This window comes from Nyctibius grandis, chromosome 5, assembly GCF_013368605.1.
Source record: "Nyctibius grandis isolate bNycGra1 chromosome 5, bNycGra1.pri, whole genome shotgun sequence".
Taxonomy (NCBI): Eukaryota; Metazoa; Chordata; class Aves; order Nyctibiiformes; family Nyctibiidae; genus Nyctibius; species Nyctibius grandis.
In genome coordinates this window covers 340,460-360,144 of record NC_090662.1, presented here as the reverse complement: position 1 = coordinate 360,144, position 19,685 = coordinate 340,460, and the positions used below count along the sequence as shown (strand labels likewise).

The following is a 19,685-nucleotide window of genomic DNA, read 5'->3' as shown; positions in this document are numbered from 1 at the left end:
GATGCTGTCACGGGGTGTCACTGGGGTCGGGCACTGCATGACTACGCTGTAGACCCAACACTTCCTGGAGGCAGCAGACAGACCTCCTGTGCGAGAGCTACACAAACGCATCTCAAACACCCTCTGTGCCTGCAAACCAGCCATGCAGCGTGTACGTCTTCCAGTACTTCTGGAAACACCCAACTCGCAGTCCGTGGTCTACACAGCAAATTAATATTTATTTTTTCCTATGGACCACGCACTGAGCCCTTGGTTTAGAAGAGGAACTTTAGCCAGGCCGCTAGACTAACACTCTGACACCAAGCTGCAAGGAGTATCTGCTAATGATCTGCATCAGACAGTGGGTACAGGTAAACATGTATGAGAAAAAAAATGTCCAGGGAACTTTCTCAGTATTTTCAGATGAGGCACACGGAGCCAGCAGGAAAATAAGATGATTCTCCTAATGAGATGCATCACAACACTATCCTAAAGAGAGGCAGATGATGCTGTGATGTCCTCCAACAAGGGGAGTAGGGCATTCTGAACTCTGTTTCTGGGAAGCAAGAACAAACCTTAAGGCGGCACCTTGGAGCCATTATGTTCAGGAAGCCTTGGAGCTGGACGAGGAGGAGAAACGTGACCTCCAGACTCTGAGGAGGGAATCTCACCTCTCTCAGGCCTGACGTTGCCAGCAGGGCTGATAACCATCAGTACAGCCTATAAGGAGAACAGTGGTGTGTTACCCAAGAAGTACTGGCACGAGCACCACCACAGCCTTGGCATGGGGGTGTCACCTCCCCTACACCCTGCTATGACACTTGCAGGCCCCGGCAGCGGTGTGCTGGGCAGCCGTGCAGGCTGACAAGTGCTACGTCCTGGAGGTCACAATTTCCATGAATCTGTTGTGCTGCAGAAGGGCTCTGGAAGTGACCTTCAGCTTCCTGCAGAGAGCAAAGGTGGCTTGGTGGCATCTCCTTAAAGTGCAGGAAAAGATTCTTCATGGGAAGAATGACAGATTTGTCCAGAGCCATGATGGCATCTGCATGGAAACCTCCCAGTGCCACAAAGCTTGCCTTAAGAAACCAAGTCATGGTTACTTGTCACAGGGAGCTGAATGCGAGGTCCATGGGTGGTCAGTGCCTGGGAAAAAAAAGAGTACCTCAGACACAGGATGGGGGAGACGCATCAGTGAGGGTATTTCTTGCTTGCCTTGTCCAGATGGAGTAATGATGGATGGTGCTATCTAGAGGAGGCAGAACAGGACAGAAAAGACAGGCTGGTCCACTTAAGGAAGAGTTGATCAGTCTGGTCACTGGTCCAGCCAGCACTGAAGGATGCTCTCAAGGGACTGGACAGCATGTAGGTCTCTGTCCAGATCAGTCCTTACCACCAGAATTAGGGATGGGTCTGACAGACCTTCTGAGAGCTACCAGGCTCAGCCTGAAGGATGGGGAAATGCAGGGCTGCCTGTGCAAAGCAGAGACTTCTGTGTAACCTCCGTAACTGGAGGGCGACTGCTGCAGGTCAGGGAAGATCTCAAGTCAGCAACATCATCTGGATAATGGAAGCTGAGATGGCATCTGACGCAGAATTAGATCAGTCTCACACTGAAGACTGGAGGAGGAGTGGGAGGGAGCCAGGAGGCCCGAAACCTGATCAATTCTTACAAGACAAGCTTCAAATGAAAAGAGAGAGAAAACAAATCAAATCAAAGGAGGATAAGAAAGCCTCGAGAGAGCAGGTAAATTAAAAAAATAGATGTTCCTCAGGCAAATGAAAGCTGCTCCTTGGTAAGCAGCGCACAGGCACGTACCTCCGGATGGCCACAGAGCGGCACGTGGGAGGGGGACGCGCGTCCCGGGCAGGGCAGCAAGGCTGGGGCACTTCCCACTCCACACTCGCTCTGTGAGCGAAAAAACAGCTTCCAGCCTGTTACACGATGACAGAAAATCATTCCTGGCCAGATGGTCATCTCATGGTCTGCAATCTTATATTCCAGCAACGGGAAGCCCAGAGTTCAAGTGTATTATGATTGATAAGAGAATCTAAATAAACCAGTAATCTACCAGGAGAGAACATTAGAAATCTATCACAAAGAAGAAAAGCCACAGGTCTGTCCTGGGTGCACCTCGGGCACAGCTGACACGGGCGCAGACAGCAGCGCGGAAGGGGCAGGGAGGCAGGAACGGGGGAGCGCGTCCTCCGAAACGGTGGGGCGTGAGGAGCGGAAACCTCCCAGCTGTAACAGGGGGCCGGCAGGCAGCGCTTGCTGAAAATCATCAATATTCAAACAGGCGAGTCCTAGGAAGTTACAGAAAGGCTCGAAAAAATGAGTAAAGGAGCTTTCCATATCCATGAAAATGCTGGGTCTTGGAAAATTAGAGAAATTCCGGGGAACAGGAAGACCATCAGTGCTTTTAAACATTAAAATTACCAAAAGCATCAACCTGAGACACCCCGGGCCTATCCCTTATAATAAAAAACGTTTTATTCTATCCAAGAAAGGGCTAAATTCTAGATTAGCGTGGAAGCACTGCTAGGACTAAAGCGTGCTCTCTCTTTTCCCTCATTTCATTAAAAAAAAAAAAAGCACCATTTGTTAAAAATGAACTCCCCTTCTTCTCCCTTTCCTCTTTCTCTCTGATTTCTTCCCTGGTTCTTTTTCTACCAAGAAGCCAGAACTTGTCTTCATCTTTTCAGTTATGGTTATAGATGCCTCTTCCCTTCTCTTTGCTTCACAATTCCTTTCGTTGCCCATATCTGGGTTTATACTCCTACTTTTTCACTCATTACTGCACCTTTTTCTCACCCGATCAGCTTTCTCGCTGTTCAAAACCTTTCCAAAAGTATCACAGTATTTTATAAGCAATACAGCACAAGAAGCCTCACCTGTACTCACACCACCTCGGTTGTGTTGTAAAATCCTCCCAGAGGCCGTGCAGGGACATTAAGAACACTGATGCATATTTAGCATTTAGAATGCTTTTCTGAATTATTTCCTCCCGCATACCTTATGCCACTTTTGACATCAGAGACTCTAATTAGATTTTATTCTCGTTTTACCAATAATTTCCCTAGTTTCGGGAAAGTAAATCTTGTTAAAAGAAAAAAGCGTAATACATAGGGTTTGATTGACACGTTTATGAGCCTGGCTGACAGAAGCAACGATGTCGGAAATCAGAGAGCTGAGATCCAGTGAGGTCTAGTACAAACTGCTACGTTCAGAATGGAGAAATCAAGAGCATAAATACAAGGTGGAGAATAACCAGCCAGGCGTCGTAAAGCAGAAAACAACGTGTGGTAACAGAGGTAACCCACAGAATCAACAAGGTTGGAAGAGCCCTCTGGGATCATCGAGTCCAACCATTGCCCTGACACCACCATGGCAACTAGACCAGGGCACTAAGTGCCATGTCCAGGCTTCTCTTAAACCCCTCCACAGATGGTGACTCCACCACCTCCCTGGGCAGCCCCTTCCAATGCCTAATGACCCTTGCTGAGAAGAAATGCTTCCTAATGGCCAACCTGAACCTCCCCTGGTGAAGCTTGAGGCTATGTCCAGAACATAGTGACATTGCATAAAGACAAATGTAATTCTAGGAGGTATCAACAAGATGGTGAGGACCCACCTGGACTGGTGTCTCCAGTTTTGGGACAAAGGTCTTTAGGAAGGAGGAACACAAATTGAAAGCAGCAAGTTGGAAAAGGCACTTGGAAACCTCAACCACTGAGGAAAGACCAAGAGAAGTGGGTTTGCTCCCCTTAAATCTTACGAGAGCATCACAGAAAGGTTGGTGGCCAATTATCCCACCACTCCACTGCTGGAAGGACAGAGACATACGCTTACTTTGCCAAAAAATTGATTAAAATCTAAGAACAAATTTCTGATTTTCTCAGCACAGAGGAACACCGAGGGAAAAAAAAAAAAAGTACTTTGAGTGAATGTAGGGTTTCCTTAGCTGATCGTTTTGAAGCAGATTTGGCAAACATTTCCAGGGCTGATTGCCTACTCCAAGCAGCTAGAAAATGTGGTATCATGACCTCCACTCAAGACATTTGTGCCCAGAAATGTACGATACAACACATTTACCTTTTTCCATGACAGTTTATCTAGACTGAGGCCAGGATATATCCATGTATATCATTTGTTATATACAATTTATCTCGCTCAAAATGTATTTGTTAACACAGAGCTATCCTCAAGTAGGACATTACTCAGCGGTATTGCTGAGGTCCGTGGTCCAAACCTACTCTGTGCTAGCAGTGAGCACCCAGACTAAGGTATCGATGCTGAGGGTAAAACCGAGGGCACACAAAGTCTGGGGGGATCCCAGGTCACTGCTGCAGCAGAGCCCGAGCCCGAGAGCAGCCCGGCTGCGAGGGCACAGCACACCACTGCGGGACGTGAAACTCTCCGAGAAGGACGAGACACAGAGCAGGGAAGAACTTCAGCATAAGCTCTCAGAATAATAACTGCAGCTGTAAAGGCTAATTAGAAGTATCAATTAGAAATATTAATTCAGTGCTGAGCTCTGTGTGACTGTGCAAATGTCCTGGGTCGTTCCTAGAACCAAGGTCAAGACGAAGAAAGGAACAGAGGAAGATGCACGTGATGGACACAAAAGCGACCCAGTAGCTGTAAAAGCCTTTAAATTGTGAAAGTTAAAGGAGATCAAACCATTCTGCTTCTCAGCGGAGATGAGGTGACCCCTGTGCATAGGTGGAGGGAGAGAAGTCCAGCTGCAAGGCTTTCCAATTACTGCAACACACACAAGAGCTAATAACAGGATGATTAAATCAGGCAGAGCAACCCTGAGCTAAAAGATGACATCTAGCAGCGAGAGTGATTAACAGCTTACAAAGAGAGGCAGCAGACTGCAGCCCTGCTGAGCCCACGGAGCCGTGCCCCAGTCCCGGGACTGGGAGGACGGGTTTGCCTGCACCCCTCATTAGTATTTCCAGCCCTGAAATAAGACTGAGTTTGCGCTCCAGAGGGTTAATGAATTTTTATCTTCAGGAGGAAGAGGAGGAGGTTGCTTTACCTGTAACTCCTAACAGGCCTAAAGAGACACAACAATTAAAAAATGAGAGCAGTCCCCACTACCCAAGCAAGGCTTGTTGTACACTTGGCACGTCAGGAAAGCTGAGCCCTGCAGAGGCAGCACCTCCTCTGTCCCCGGAGAAGCAGGCAGGGCGGTGGGGACAGTCCCTGAGCACCCCAAAAGGTGCTGAGCCCGGCTCAGCTCCACAGTCCAACCCGGAGGTGCCAGGCTCGCCTGTGGAAATGCCATCACCCTAAAAGGAGCAAACAGGCACGGTGATCCCTGATGGGTTATTTCTGTTGCAAACCACACTTTTAAAATCTGGACGATGAGCAAGCTCTTAATTAATCTCAAGTACAAGAAAGGTTAGAAGAAGCTGAGTTGCCACGTTATCCGATCAATAAGGACAACAAAGAGCCTAAGCCCAGATAATTGATTTCTCAGAGGTCCCAAACTTTAAGCAATTGTAATGTTAAAAGTTAACAAACATACTTTTAAATGCTAAAAAAAAATGTTTTCCCACTCAGGTAGCAAATGCAGTAAGCTTGAGGAAGATGTGCTGCATTTTTAATACCTAACAGGTTGAATAACCACTCCAAGTGCCAACAGGAACTCCACACCTCCACAAATGACTTTAATTTCTACTATAGTAGAGCTGGGAAGCAAAATCAGCAGGCTCTGCACACACTTCCCAAAACCCCCAACCCTTCCAACCCCAGCGTCTGACAGGAGAGAACAGATGGAGGGGGACAAGGTTACTGTTGTAGTGACGACAAGAAAAATATGGAGCTTATTAATAAAAACAATGCTATAGACGTTCTCCCATCAGCTAAAATTTTTGGCATTAGTCAGGGCTAAGTCTTTCAAACACGTCCCACAGCAGATGTTGCTGCTGCGTTTCACACATGTTGAGGAACAATGGCAGGAGTTTACAGCTAAGCTAACTAAACTGTGAAGTATCGACTAGCTTTATCATTTCCTTCCAGGTATTCTTTACACTGAACACATAATCTACGTACGTAGAACTGAATTTATTAATTTCTAAGACATCGCACGATATGATGTCATTGATAAGTTAGAAATCCAAACACTGTCAGCTAAAATTTAATTTAAATTAGAAAAATCACAGTTAACTGAAGACATTCTTTAACAAAATCACTCCGTTTGAGAATATGCTGTTGCCTGGGCAACACGACTGCAAATTGCAGAGTTCAGACCACGATGTCTATTTTAAAGCAACAAGATACAAATCTTTGAAGAAAACACATCTAACAACCTGTTTGTATTGTACGCAAAAGCCGATACAAATGGTATGTTAAGATACCATCAAAGTGTAAATCTTTAAGGGTTTAAGGAGAACCATTCGAAGCGTTATATAAGGCCCAATTAGAGCGTGGCAGATGCAAAAGAGGTTGAGAAGGGTCACGGCACAAGACGGGACACAAGCAGAGCAGCGGGACGGCAGGACAGCGCGGGTCGATGGAGCGCGAGAGCTGCAGCACCACGAACGCCCCAGCGTCTGCCCTCGGCTTGTTGGAGCTTTTTACCCCACAACCAGCAGCAATCGTGCAGCAAATGTCACCAAACCAGCACGTCAGTTGGGCCTCACCAAACTGACACGCAGCATTTGGGGCATTATGGGCCTTCGTGCCTGGTTCTGCAACCGATTTATGCATCGCCTTTACTTTTCAAAGCGCCCGAGATCTGCAGACCACGAGCTGAGTCACTGCCAAAAACCCGCCAGGAGCCACCTCAGGTGGTGAACTCTGATCATCTCTGACAGATCTCAGGTGCCTGGAAAGGAAGGGGAGTTACAATCAGCTTTAAACGCGCGGCGCAAGGAGAGGAGCGCTGCACTATAGACCAGGCAACTCAACTCTTGTCCAGAAAAACGCTGGGCAAAGCAGATGGTTTATAAACAGAGAGGAACGACAACAGCAATTTGTAAAGAGCAAACCACATTTCAGGGATCCAAGCGCCTTCTAGGAGAAGGCAGGCTTTGTGAAGAGCAAACTGAAGATACATATAGCTGTCTTCTGCAAAAATTTTGACAGCCTTATGTGACATTCCCATAAACAACAGAAATTAAATCCAGCTGAAACTCCTGCCAAGTGATGAAAAACTGATCAGAAAACTAATTCATGACTAACTGTCAGACTAAAAATGTATGTGGAATGGCTTTCACAGGACGCTACCCCCGGTTCAGGAGCACTCGATTTTTACATTAGCAGCCTGGATGACGGAGCGCAGAATACACGTATTAAATTCCTAATTGAGAGCTAGGAATTGAGAGCTGGAAGGAGACGCAAAGTCATTAGAGGATTAGAATTGAAACGATTGTTGCAAACTCCAGAAAGAGGCAGGGGGAGGATTTAGTCAACAAACGTAATGACAGTTTATGTACAGGGATTACAGAGGATGCAGCCAGCCCCTCCTCTGGCACGTACAAAGAGCAAGAGCCAGCGGGGGAACGGGGGAAACGTCTGGGCACAGCGCAAGGCTCTTCACCAGGAGAACGGCTGAGCTGGGGAACAAGCCCCCGGGTGGGAGTGCTCCAGGCGCGGGGGCTTTCCGAGCCCCCTCAGCAGCCGTGGGGCTGGCCCCTCTGCGCAGGAGGAGACATCCCCGGGTGTCCCCGCGAGCCTGCGACACCAGGCGCACCCAGGCGAGGAGGCAGCGGCCCTGCTGAAGATCTGAGGATTGAGGATCACAAGCTGAAAATGAGTCAACGAAGTCACGCTGTGTCAGGGAAGGGAAAACAGACCAGGATTCACAGTTAGCAGCCTCACCTCTAGCACGTGATGAAACCCCTCCGCTCTGTGGGAGCGTGGAGAAGGCTACTTTTAGGAACAGAGTTAAACAAAAGATATGGGGAGAATCCAGAGTAAATCAATAGTAATGCTCAGATTATGCTTTTTCAAGGTCTCTGCAGGAAAACCGGCGTGCTCTGGGATGTTCAGCCCAGAGAACAGAAGATCGAGTGGGGAAGGGGTGATCTGACTGTGAAAGCAGGAAGGCGGCAGCTGTAGCGAGGACAAAAATAATCTGTTCTCAATAACCACGGAAAAGTAACGGGCTTAAAATTCAATACAAAAGACTCCAGTTAGATGGCAGAAAACGCTTTCAGAGAGTGCAGACAGCTACAAGCGCAGGAGCAGATCGCCTCAGGAGGCTGCAACCACCAGGCATAAAGCTTTCAGACAGAGCATGATTATCTACCAAAAAAACATGAAAATAATCCCCAAAAAACCCACCACCACAAAAAACCTGTTTAGAATTTAGCCTGGGGAGAGGTGAGGAGAAAAAGAAGAAGAAAAAAAAAAAAAAATCACAAAAATGTGGCAATCAAAAGGACAGAACTTTTTGACAGAAAAGCAGCAGCTCAGATTGTTAAACTTCAGTGAAATCAGAAGAAATTTTAGGCAACTACTTGCAAACTGGTTTTATATTCTGCATATGATAACCCCGTATATGTATAAATGGAAAAGTTCAACCACGAGTATCATGAGGACAAAGACATTTGTACAAAACTGACATTTACTGATCATTAAGAAACTTGTCTGCACTTCTACAACCTACATTAGACATGTTTGGGATGAGCTAACACAAGCGATCCCACAGCTCCATGGGCATAAAAGTTCGACGGGAGAGAAATCACGACGTAGGTTTAAAGATGTTTAGTTTCAGCTTGATTCTCCAGAGTCACCTGCTCACGTACAGAAGCAAACCTTTCAATATGAAAGAAAATTACGAGGATTTTTTTCAAATATATAACACTGAAGTATTATCTCTTGATAATTAAAACTTCCAGTGCTGACTTCACATTTTGGTAGGTCCTCACAGCCACCTTTACTGGCTGTAAAAGCTACATCTGTAACAAGCTCACGCATTTTCCAGTGTACACCTTGGGTAAGTAAATGGTCCAAAGCAGAATGGAAATCAAATACTGACAAATGGTTCCACCACACAGCCAAGCTGTGCTTTAGGGGAAATCTTTCCTATATGGCACAATTCTGGTCCTATAAGCAGCACTCAGGCACCAGCAGCACTGTAGCCTTGGATGGATCAACCCGGAAGGCCACAGCCTGGACACCAGGAACGTTGCTGAGGAGACAAGGGAAAAGCCACCTCTGACTTTGGCCGAGCAACTGGATTTGTGGAAAACACAGACGAGAAGCCTCCATCCAGAAACGGCACATCAAAGGCGTGGTAAAGTATCTTCCCCTACTGCTGGGAAAGGAGGATTGGAAGAAGGCGTGCAGAAAGCAAGGTGACTTACCAGGTGACTCGCACCCACGTAACCACAGATGTGAACTAGGAACACCCCAATGCCCCATACAAACCTGGCTCAGGAAAACAGGGAGATGCAGAATGCCAGAAGCTGGGAAGAAACTCTGGGAAAACTCTCACCCTAAACCCCCTGCTCTTGCACTCCTCCCCCAAGCCTGCTACCAGCCCCAAAGAGGTGAGGCTGCTCCCGGCTCTCCTGCCCCACCACACTCCCGAGTCGGGGTCAGGCCCCTCTGCAGCAGGAGGAACCCATCCCCGCGAGCCCGGGCATGGCACCGCAGGCAACGAGCATGCTGATGTGCCTCGGGGAAGATAATCAAGCAGATTACAACTTCTAAACCCTCTACATTACTCACTGGTATCTCGAGTCATCTCAGGCCACTGACACCAAGCTATCTGATTAACAGTAGCAATCAAATTAACAGGAGGCGTGTGCAGTGAACTGACTAAACCACGTGGCAACAGAGGTATTCACGCGAGCTCCCACCAGCCACAGAGCTGCTGCGCTCCCTCGTACGGGCTAGGCTCTCCTCTGCCGCGCTGGAACTCGGCAGCACCCACCACCACAGCCACTCGCAGACCAGACTTCGCAGCAGACAGTGAGTTAACAACACGCTGAAGTCTCGAGCAAGCAACCCAAGCGGGGAGTCAGGGAGTTCCTCTTTGAAAGCTGGGAACCGAAGGGAGCGCGTTACACCAACACCAAATTATGGTTTGGATTTGCCAATAAACAAACTGATTGGATTACCAAGCACAGTTTTCGTTCTCTGGAACAGACACTTCCAATTAGTCACACTACTTCACAAAGGAAGAGACAAACACTGTTTTCCCCTCATTAAGACCCACAAGAACTCTGCAGGAGCCACTTGCCTCCCTCCACCACCTGCTACACCACCCCACGTCCTGCAAATGCCCCAAGCAGGAAGATTGCCCTTTCTCCATCTCTTGATTCTAAAAGTTCAGCTCATCTAAAAAATGAGGCAGCAGCTTCCTGCAAGAAGCCCGTCCCTGGAAATAAATATTTTTACATTAAAGCTGAGAGCAGTCAGATGGGATCATCCCCAATCCCCAGAGCAAAGCTCCCCGGAGAGCAGCAGCCTGAGCGAACCAGACTGTGCCACATCAAGCCCTTTCACGACCCACCTCCCAAGGGGGGAGATAACATGGAGCAGACGGAGGAAGGTCTGAGCTAAGGTGGTTCACAAAGAAGAGGGCTGTCAGGCACCCTTCAGCACTCGCTGTGGTTAGCAAGGTCACCCCAGGCCCTCGGAGCGAAGCTGCGGTGGCACCCGTGCTCACGTGCGTGAGCTCCCCGCCGAAGCCAGCCACCCCGCGCTCCCCGGGCCATCGTGGGGGGAGAACAAGCCTCCCCTGCCCTGCAGACAGGCACCCGCACTTCGTCACACAAAGGACACTCCCAGCTACCCCCAGACAAGCACCACTTGACAGGCGTGTTAATTGCGTGGCGTCAATCTCAAGTTCCTGCGCATGAGAAACCACCAGAGCGCCCGTAAGGATGCTCAGCCCGAGCTTCAGGGCCCTGTCTCCTCCCAGCATCCAAGCCAACACGTAGCACAGCTTGTAAGCAACACGGCCTCAGTCTAAATAAAGAAATTACTTTTAAACAAGACTATAAGCTGTGTATTCATTCCCTGAATCTACAGAAGCGTTGTCAGCTCCTCACACCATACACACAGGTGGTTCACAAGGGATTATCTCCACGCGGCTGCCCGGTTCCTGTATACGATCACGGTCAGTACACACACGAGTTCCACGTACTCGTTTTAGGACAGCATGCTTAATTTGCATTACAATATACTTAAAATTCAAATGAAATATCCTCATGCAGCACAGAGCACCACTGCAGCAGCTTGCGGCAGGGGGTGTGGGAAGAACCACAGCGGTTCACTGTGGCTGCCAGAGAGCAGCCAGGCCAGGGAGCACTGCGGCTCCCTGGTGCACTTGTGGCACAGAATCCCAGAATCAATGAGGTTGGAAGAGCCCTCTGGGATCATCAAGTCCAACCATTGCCCTGACACCACCATGGCAACTAGACCAGGGCACTAAGTGCCATGGCCAGGCTTTTCTTAAACCCCTCCAGAGATGGGGACTCCACCACCTCCCTGGGCAGCCCCTTCCAATGGCTAATGACCCTTGCTGAGAAGAAATGCTTCCTCATGGCCAACCTGACCCTCCCCTGGCCAAGCTTGAGGCTGTGTCCTCTTGTCCTGTCGCTGGTTGCCCGGGAGAAGAGGGCAACTCCCACCCTGCTACAACCTCCCTTCAGGTAGTTGTAGACTGCACTAAGGTCACCTCTGAGCCTCCTCTTCTCCAGGCTAAACACCCCCAGCTCCCTCAGCCGTTCCTTGTAGGTCAGACCCTCCAGACCCTTCACCACTTGGTCGCCCTCCTCTGGATCCACGGGGATTTGGTGCCTTTTCAGTAACGTCAGTCCCTCGGGACACATGAGGCTCACCAGATGTACCCACTCCTTCTCCACGGGAGGCATCGCTGGCACAGCACGACCCAGCGTGGCAGATTTCCAGCACGTGCAGAGCATCTGCCCAGCAGCTCCCTGCCCACCTCCCCCAGGACATGCTGCTGCTCCAACAGCAGCCACACGTGTGCCACGAGAGCGGCTGTGGCTGTAACCAGGCTGCTTTCTCACAGGGGCCACGCGTGATGTTCGCAGGGACTGTATGACATCGTCATGGTCACACTGGAGACTCTGCGGCCTGAAGCTGCTATAAACAATATTGAAGGAGAAGCGAGAAAAAGCGTTTCTAAAGGCTAATGATCAGTGAGCTCATCCGCAGCTACCTGAGCTAGTGTGAGTGGGACGCTGACAGACACACTCTGCTGTCAAGGGACACCTGAAGATCAGCATTAGCTGGACACTGAGTCACAACGTTTCTGAAAGGTCCTCAGGCAAGTGACTGTGCTGCGATAACAGCACAGACAGAACGGCTCTTCCAAGCTCAAAAACTTTAAAGAAGAAGAGCAAAGCAGACCTTGGATGGGAAGAGACCTCCTGCATCACGGACTGCAGCCTGCAGGCACTCACTTCCCATGATGTGCAAACTTATGGAAGGAGTCACACTGCAACACGACCAAGTTTCCCTCTCCCACCTGCGTTACCCAGCATATTTACTAGAAAGATGCTCCTGAGATTCGCTCCTCTTGTGGCTAGAGGTCTTCTAACTCGCAGTTTAGGTGCAGTCATTTCTGTGGCAACACTGTCCTTTATTTCTAAGGATTCTGCTCCTTCTCTAACATTTACTGCAGCATTTCTACAGACAGCAATAACTTCTCCTTCCCACCTCCATTACACGTGACCAGACGAGCCAAGCTCTTTCAGCCTGTAAGAGACCTTCACAGCCTTTTCCACGGGTACCACACGTTCGCTTTCCTCCCTCCTGCTCCAGCGATTAAGCCCGTGTCAGAACAGACATCCTGAACCAAGGGGTTTGTTCCCGTAAGCTTTATCCCACGTGTGCCCCACACACAGAGTGTGCCCCCTGCAGAGGCTGCCCTCGCCGGGGGCCACGAGGAGCTCTGCGGGAGGGACGGGGCTCGCTGCCTCACCTGGAATGCTGTCTGGCTGTTGTAGTTGCGAATGTCTTTGCTTGCACCACGGAAGAGGAGGACCCGAGCGCAGCTCTCCTGTGAAAGCAAGGGGGAAAGGGGAAGACGCCAATTAGCACTGCAGAGTGGTGACAACGAAGCAGCAAGCCACGCGGTTCCGTTGCGCTCAGAAAGCCTCCTTTGGCAAGGAAGGGTGCTCAGCCCCCACGAACTGCTCACTCCCAACCCCAAGCTGACCAAGCCCACCCATCTGAGTGCAGCTCTGGGGCACTGGCACCACGGCCGTGCCCCAACATCAGCCGAGGAGCACAGCTCTGGACACAGAGGCCACCACATGTTCCCAGGTGTCACTATTTCCTAAAGCTTTTCACCAGTTTTGGTTTGAATGCTCTGCGCTTCTAAATGATGTTAATTCAACACATTAATGAGCCCCTGTACTCTTTAATGCCGCTCTACCCACCCACCCAAGAGTCCTCGATGTGCAGAAGGTACCTACCCCCTAACAAACCACCGGCCAGCCTCAAGGTACCACTGTCTATCGCAAAACATAACAGCATTCAATTTTTAAAGCATGAACACCTCAGAAATAGAAAATTCCCTTTATAATTAGAGCACGTAATACAATGTATAAAATCTCTAGAAAGACACAAAACCTACATGAGAAATCCTTAGACACTGACCTCCACACCTCAGACAGAACAGTGGGTGTGCAAGATCAGAGAGGGCTCTTCCACCACCCACAACTTCTCCTCAACTGAGGTGAGCGACCACACAGGAGATAAACCAGAAATGGTGCCCTGTGTCGCCTGGACAGCAGTCTTCAAAAGTCAGAGATTAGCAGTAAGAATTTAGGGCCATTTGTGAGAAGGATGGGAGCCCAGTCCACACACCTTCTGCAGAGCAGAGTGAAAGCCCAGGATGTGCCCAACAAGCCCCACCTGGGCCACGTGCCCACCTTAAATTAAGAGTGAGCACCTGGGCCAAATTAGCACTCTCCACCCAGGTAAACTGCTCCCTCCCAACCAGCCATGGGGGCTCACTGCGAAGCAGGAATAGGAACCACAGGAAAAATTACTGAACATATTAAGCAATAAATCAGCAAAACCATCTTGGGAATAGGAACAGATTAAACCACGGACTCTTCTCGGGCCACCTGCCTCTTGAGAAATCCAAAATCAGGCCGGTGCTACAACCAGAAACAGCCTCATCCCAGGACAGGGTATGGATACAGCTCAGAAGAGCCCTCCTGGGTCTGGGAACAGTACCAGCGATGAGAAGGTGCCCCAGCCCAATGTTGTGCTCTCCCTGTCTCAGGCAGGCTGCTGCCCCATCTACACTTCCTTGTTCTCACCCCCCCAAATCACCCGGACGTACCTGGTTATAGAGAGCACAGATGTGAAGGGCGGTGTTTCCTGAGGCGTTCTGCGCAGTCATATCAGCGCCGTAGAAGAGAAGGTGCTCCAGGTGCTGGACGTGGCCATAGCGACATGCCTGCTCGAAATGCAAAACGGGAAGAAGAAATGGAACGAGGAAACCAAGGAGCAGCAGGAAGATGATAAATCCCGTAACATCCTCTGCTGGATTCAGCCATGCTAAGAAAGTCGAATCAGGCTGGCCCTGTAACCTGAAAAGTCCCATTAACATGCGTGCACACACACTGCTGCTCCTTACAGCAACAGATACTTGAATACTTATCGGACAAATTACCTCCACATCAATTGCAAATTTGGGATCAGTATCATGCTGTGCCAGGGCCTCCTCCAGACTGTTTGCTACCTCAGCATAATTACCTGGTGGCAAGAAGCCCTGAAGCACAAGCAGGCAAAGAGGAGGGCAGCGGCCCCACATCTCTAGATAACTGCTGTGGTATTCTCCTCTACGTTTGGTCCATCCTGGGACCAGCAGTCCTCAAAGATCTGCCAAGACAAGGTAGGGTGGAGGCAGGAAGGAGGACAGTCACAGCCAGTAAATTGAGATCACAAACATACATCTCGTGTTTTCCCACTCTCGTACGTTCAGCCTGAGCTGTGCCAGTACCTGTCCACCTTGCAGGGAGCGGAGCTGGGTGCTGCGGGAGGCCACGGGCCCAAAGACAACCTGTCCTCCCCACGGTCCAAGACAAGGGCCCTCGAGGCAGAGCCAGCGCATGCTCCGTTCTCCCAAAGGGTCTCTGGCACAAAGCCAGCTCAGGTCCCCTAACCCTGTGTCTTCCCATCGCCAAATCCACTTGTCAACGGGTAAAACAGGGACAGACACAACTGTGGTTTGGAACCAGGGTGCCTCAGGCGTTGGGCCAAGATCCCAAAGCACTATCCTATGAGACAGGCATAATCTGGGGAGGATCACAGACACCACTGACCAAGGCAGAACAGAACAGCCTGAGCAGGGCCTGGGGTGGGAGCCAGAGCTGGCACACCACGTGCAAGTCCTCCACACCGAAGCCTGGCCCCTGTGCCGGCCACCCCGTGCCTCTGCCGCCCGCCAGGACACTGCGTCCCCATGGCACCCGAGGGGACGGGACGAGCCCCTCCATGGGCAGCAGGACAGTGGTCACACCCTCCAGATCCCATCCCACCTGGTGGATCTCCTGCCAGCCGTTCTCGTCCACGCAGCCGAGCCGGGCATAGTCGTGCAGCAGGAGCTCGCAGCAGTAGGGATCCCCTCCCACCATGGCACTGTGGTACAGCGGCGTCAGCCCCCGGCTGTCCTTGTAGTCCGGGGAGGCACCCAGGTCCAGCAGCGTCTGCAAGAGAAGCGCCTGATGTTGAGGTGTTGGAGCGAGTCCAGAGGAGGGCGACCAAGCTGGGGAAGGGTCTGGAGGGTCTGAGCTGCGAGGAACGGCTGAGGGAGCTGGGGGTGTTTAGCCTGGAGAAGAGGAGGCTCAGAGGTGACCTTAGTGCAGTCTACAACTACCTGAAGGGAGGTTGTAGCGGGGTGGGAGTCGGCCTCTTCTCCCAGGCAACCAGCAACAGGACAAGAGGACACAGCCTCAAGCTTGGCCAGGGGAGGGTCAGGTTGGACATTAGGAAGCATTTCTTCTCAGCAAGGGTCATTAGCCATTGGAAGGGGCTGCCCAGGGAGGTGGTGGAGTCCCCATCTCTGGAGGGGTTTAAGAAAAGCCTGGCCATGGCACTTAGTGCCCTGGTCTAGTTGCCATGGTGGTGTCAGGGCAATGGTTGGACTCGATGATCCCAGAGGGCTCTTCCAACCTGGTTGGTTGATTCTGTTGGTTCTGATTCTGCAGCTTCAGGAGGCCAGGAGTGGGGAAACCTGCCCCGCAGGGGTCTGGGGGTGCTCCGGCCACGGCACCAGGCAGTGCCCACCCCACCTTCCCCCCGGGCTCGCGGTACCAGTGCCACGCTTCGGTAACGGGCTGTGCTCCCCAACAGCAGCGCGTGATGTGCTCTGGCCCAGGAAGGACACAACCCGGGTGGGAGCAGGAGCCGGTGCTGGGGCGCAGGGGAGTGGGGCCCCGCGGCAGCTCCCCGACTCACCAGCAGTGCCGCGTGGTTGCGGCACCGGACGGCCTTGTGCAGAGCCGTCATCCCCTCCCGCGTCCGGAAATCCAGGTGCGCTCCCCCGTTGCGCAGCGCCTTGATCATCTCGGCGCTGAGCTCCAGCTGGGCGGCCGCCGTCAGGGGACACTCTGCAGAGACCCGGGACAGAGACGGGTGAGAGCCACAGGGGTGCCGACCCCGACGGGCACCGCCGGCCTCTCGCTCGGGTACATCTCCTGCCCGGGCTCCAGCACGGGTGCTCCCCGCTCCTCTCGAGGCTGCTGCACCAAACCCCGGCTCCACTCCCAGCCCCGCTCAGACACTGCTGCTTTGCCCCCTGTGTGCACGGTCCGAGCGGGCTGGCGGCTGCTCGTCGGTTCCCTCGGGGTGCGGGCGAGAGCCCCGCAGAGGGGAGCGGGGCGGAAAGTGCTGGCACTTTACCCAACAGCAGAAATGCCGCTGCAGGGTCTCACGCTGCAGGAAAGCACACATCTGGGCACACTTTTTATACAAAGGGGAGAAGGGGGTGAAAATCGGGACCCTCGTTCGGTTTCCCCCTCCAGGAAGGCACGGAGAAGGGGCTGCTGGTTCGGGGGGAGTGGCACAGCTACGTACCCCACCCCGAGCCCCGACAGAGCTGTCCCGAGCGCCTCCGCACACGGCTGTCCCACAGCCTCCCCGCCCCACGGCACCAGCAGCCAGCTCCACACGTGAAACGCTCACCCCATACGGGAGGAAGGCCCCTGCGTCGTGCCACCCCTCCCTCGGCCCCGAGGAGCCTGGCTTGTCGCACAGCAGAGCCTGGCTCAGTCCCAGCTCTGACCAGGATGAGTCCCAGCGCCCAGGGCTGCCCAGCGCACGGGACTTGCTCCACTCAGGGGTATAATTTGGGCAGACACCAGAACGACTTGGGAAACCCCTTGGGAAACCTCCCTCACCCAGCGCGCCCCACGTGCCCCCCAGCCACCCTCTCGTGTCTCGGGTGGGAGCAGCAGCCCAGCGCGCTCCTGTCGCTCTCCGTCGGCGCGTGCGGCTCCGAAATGGGAATGGACAAATCTCTAGGTCTTTGCACCCAAATCCCCCGCACCACAAAGGGAGCAGCGTGGACAGTGGCTAAAATAAGATGCCATCAGCTAGAGATACAGTTGTGTGTTTTTTTAGAAAGGCACCTAATTTGCACATAAATTAAAATCTCTCGGTTCAGTAGAAGTAGCTGTTTAAATGAGAATAACCAAACGGTTTGAGATAGAAACAAAAAAGAATACAAATATTAATTTTAGAGCACTGCTATTAGCCAGATTTTTAAATGAGCTAGAAGAGGTCAGAGAAGGTTCTGTGGCTTTGCTAAAACTTCCTGGGTTTTGTGCTACAAGGCACCAACACAAAAATGAAGATTACTGAAGACTTGTCAATAGGATTAAAGATGGGTTTAGCAAGAGGAGGAAGCACCAGTAAAGGAGAATGTTACAGCTGGGTCTTCTGAGGACCCGTCCTCAGCTCAAAACTGTCACTCATTTTTAACAACGATCTGGAAGAACGTGGGAAGTAACCTCCAAGAACCCTCACACACGCACGCGGTGTGTTGTTATAGATGGCAAAGTCAACGGCACGATGAATAAAACGGCCTCGTGCCTTCACTGCCCAGTGCCCAACTCCAGCAGAGGACAGGTGCGATGCTCTACACCTAGAAAATAAGGGCTGCATTTTAAGCATGAAGGTAATTACCTTTGCAACAACGTACGTGTTACATGGGAACATAATGGTGTCCACGCGAGTAGCAACATCACCCAAGAGAAAGCAGTGGAAGCATCTCCTTAGCTCAGCAGCAGCTGTGGAGATGAGGGTTTGGTGGTGGGTCACCAGCAATGGCCTACAACCCTTCCCACAGCGGGTGCAGACACCCCGAGAGAGCAGTGCCAGGCGTGGCACAGGAGACGGTGGGAAACGCCACCACTTGCCGTGACCGACACGGATGGACGCGCTGCTGGCGTGGTGCCGGGGAGGTTCTCGGAGGACCTCGGTGGAGTCCACAGAGACGTCGCCGTGGTGTCTGTGGTTCAGAAGAACTGGGTGGCCGCAGTGGAAGCACAGCCCGCTCTTCCACCGATGGGGATGGGAAGTCCCGACACACACCCACCGCGCACCAAGGGCGACGAGGAGCAGGTGACTGTGAGTGAGCTCCTGGGGCAGGAGAGCCTTTCTCCTCCTCTCCACCAACACCAAACCACCCGCCGTGCAGCTCCCCAGCTCTTTAGCCACGGCCACCTCCGGCCAAAGGCAAGGGGAGGCTAGAGGGGAGAGTCTAGTGAAGCTATGGTCTTTTAAGGACCATCGCTTATCTTCTGGGCCAAATACTTAATTTCTTAATTTCTGCTGTTATCACTGACTTTCAGTTACTGCTTTTTCACCATAGTTTCTATAAAATCTCTTCCTTATTTATGGTTATTTTTCATTATTTTGAGAGCACATATTTGGCCCTTGCAGTGTGATAAGAACTCAGACTGCTACAAACTTCAGGTTGTGCACACGAACTGAAATATCCTCACCAGCCCCTGCTCCAGGCACCCGCTTCCATTTCCACACGCAGTTCAATCACCAGTCTTCTTTCAATAGCTCAATTTAAATGAGACAAACTTTTCAAAGGAGCAAAAGACACACAAAAAAAGGCTTCAAATCTTCATTTAGTCTCAGCTATTAATAAGCCAAATTGAACTGAAAAATCTGTCACGTCACCTTGAATCGCAAACACTGAGAAAGGTCCAACTAGGGCATGTCAAGACGCCCTGATGAACTGCAGGTAGGGATTTATTCGCTAAATCTACCCTGATCACTGTCTAATCTGGGATTTTAGCGATTACGCTCCGCTAATTCTTGGAAACGTGCGTATCCAAACATCTGCTTAAAGCAATTAACTCCTAAGTGCACAAGAGCCATTGCAGCAAACGAGAACCAGCCAGACAACGCGTCGCACCCTGCCCAGCGTAAGCAGCTGGCGATGGACAGCGGTTGGACCCTGCCCGTGGGCTGCCGGGAGCCGGGCTCCGCAGCGGGGGGTTGGCACCCTCCGACGCCCACTGAACTGCCCCCACGGGGAGAGCCTGTACCCAGCTGCGCACAGCGGCTGCTCCAGCGCGCCCGATCCATGACAGGGGTGGGATTAACTTCTGCAGCCAAGATCTGCACAGCGAACCGGGGCCAGCAGACGAGAGCTGTGCTTGGGGCACCACCGGGGCCCGGGGAGGGAGCAGGTGACACGGTCCGGCTCCAAACGCTGCTCGTGGGACTGTTC

General features: G+C 51.6%; 1 protein-coding gene across 1 annotated transcript in view; it reads right to left on the bottom strand.

The window, feature by feature from the left end:
• The window catches only part of SHANK3 (SH3 and multiple ankyrin repeat domains 3), a 316,192-nt gene that overhangs the window by 233,947 nt on the left and 62,560 nt on the right, over positions 1-19,685 (bottom strand). The window contains exons 5-8 of the mRNA XM_068400530.1: positions 16,394-16,545; positions 15,475-15,642; positions 14,274-14,390; positions 12,900-12,977 (exon numbers count right to left, since the gene is read on the bottom strand). Of these exons, the coding sequence (XP_068256631.1) occupies positions 12,900-12,977; positions 14,274-14,390; positions 15,475-15,642; positions 16,394-16,545 (515 nt within the window). The remainder of the gene's footprint in view (positions 1-12,899; positions 12,978-14,273; positions 14,391-15,474; positions 15,643-16,393; positions 16,546-19,685) is intronic.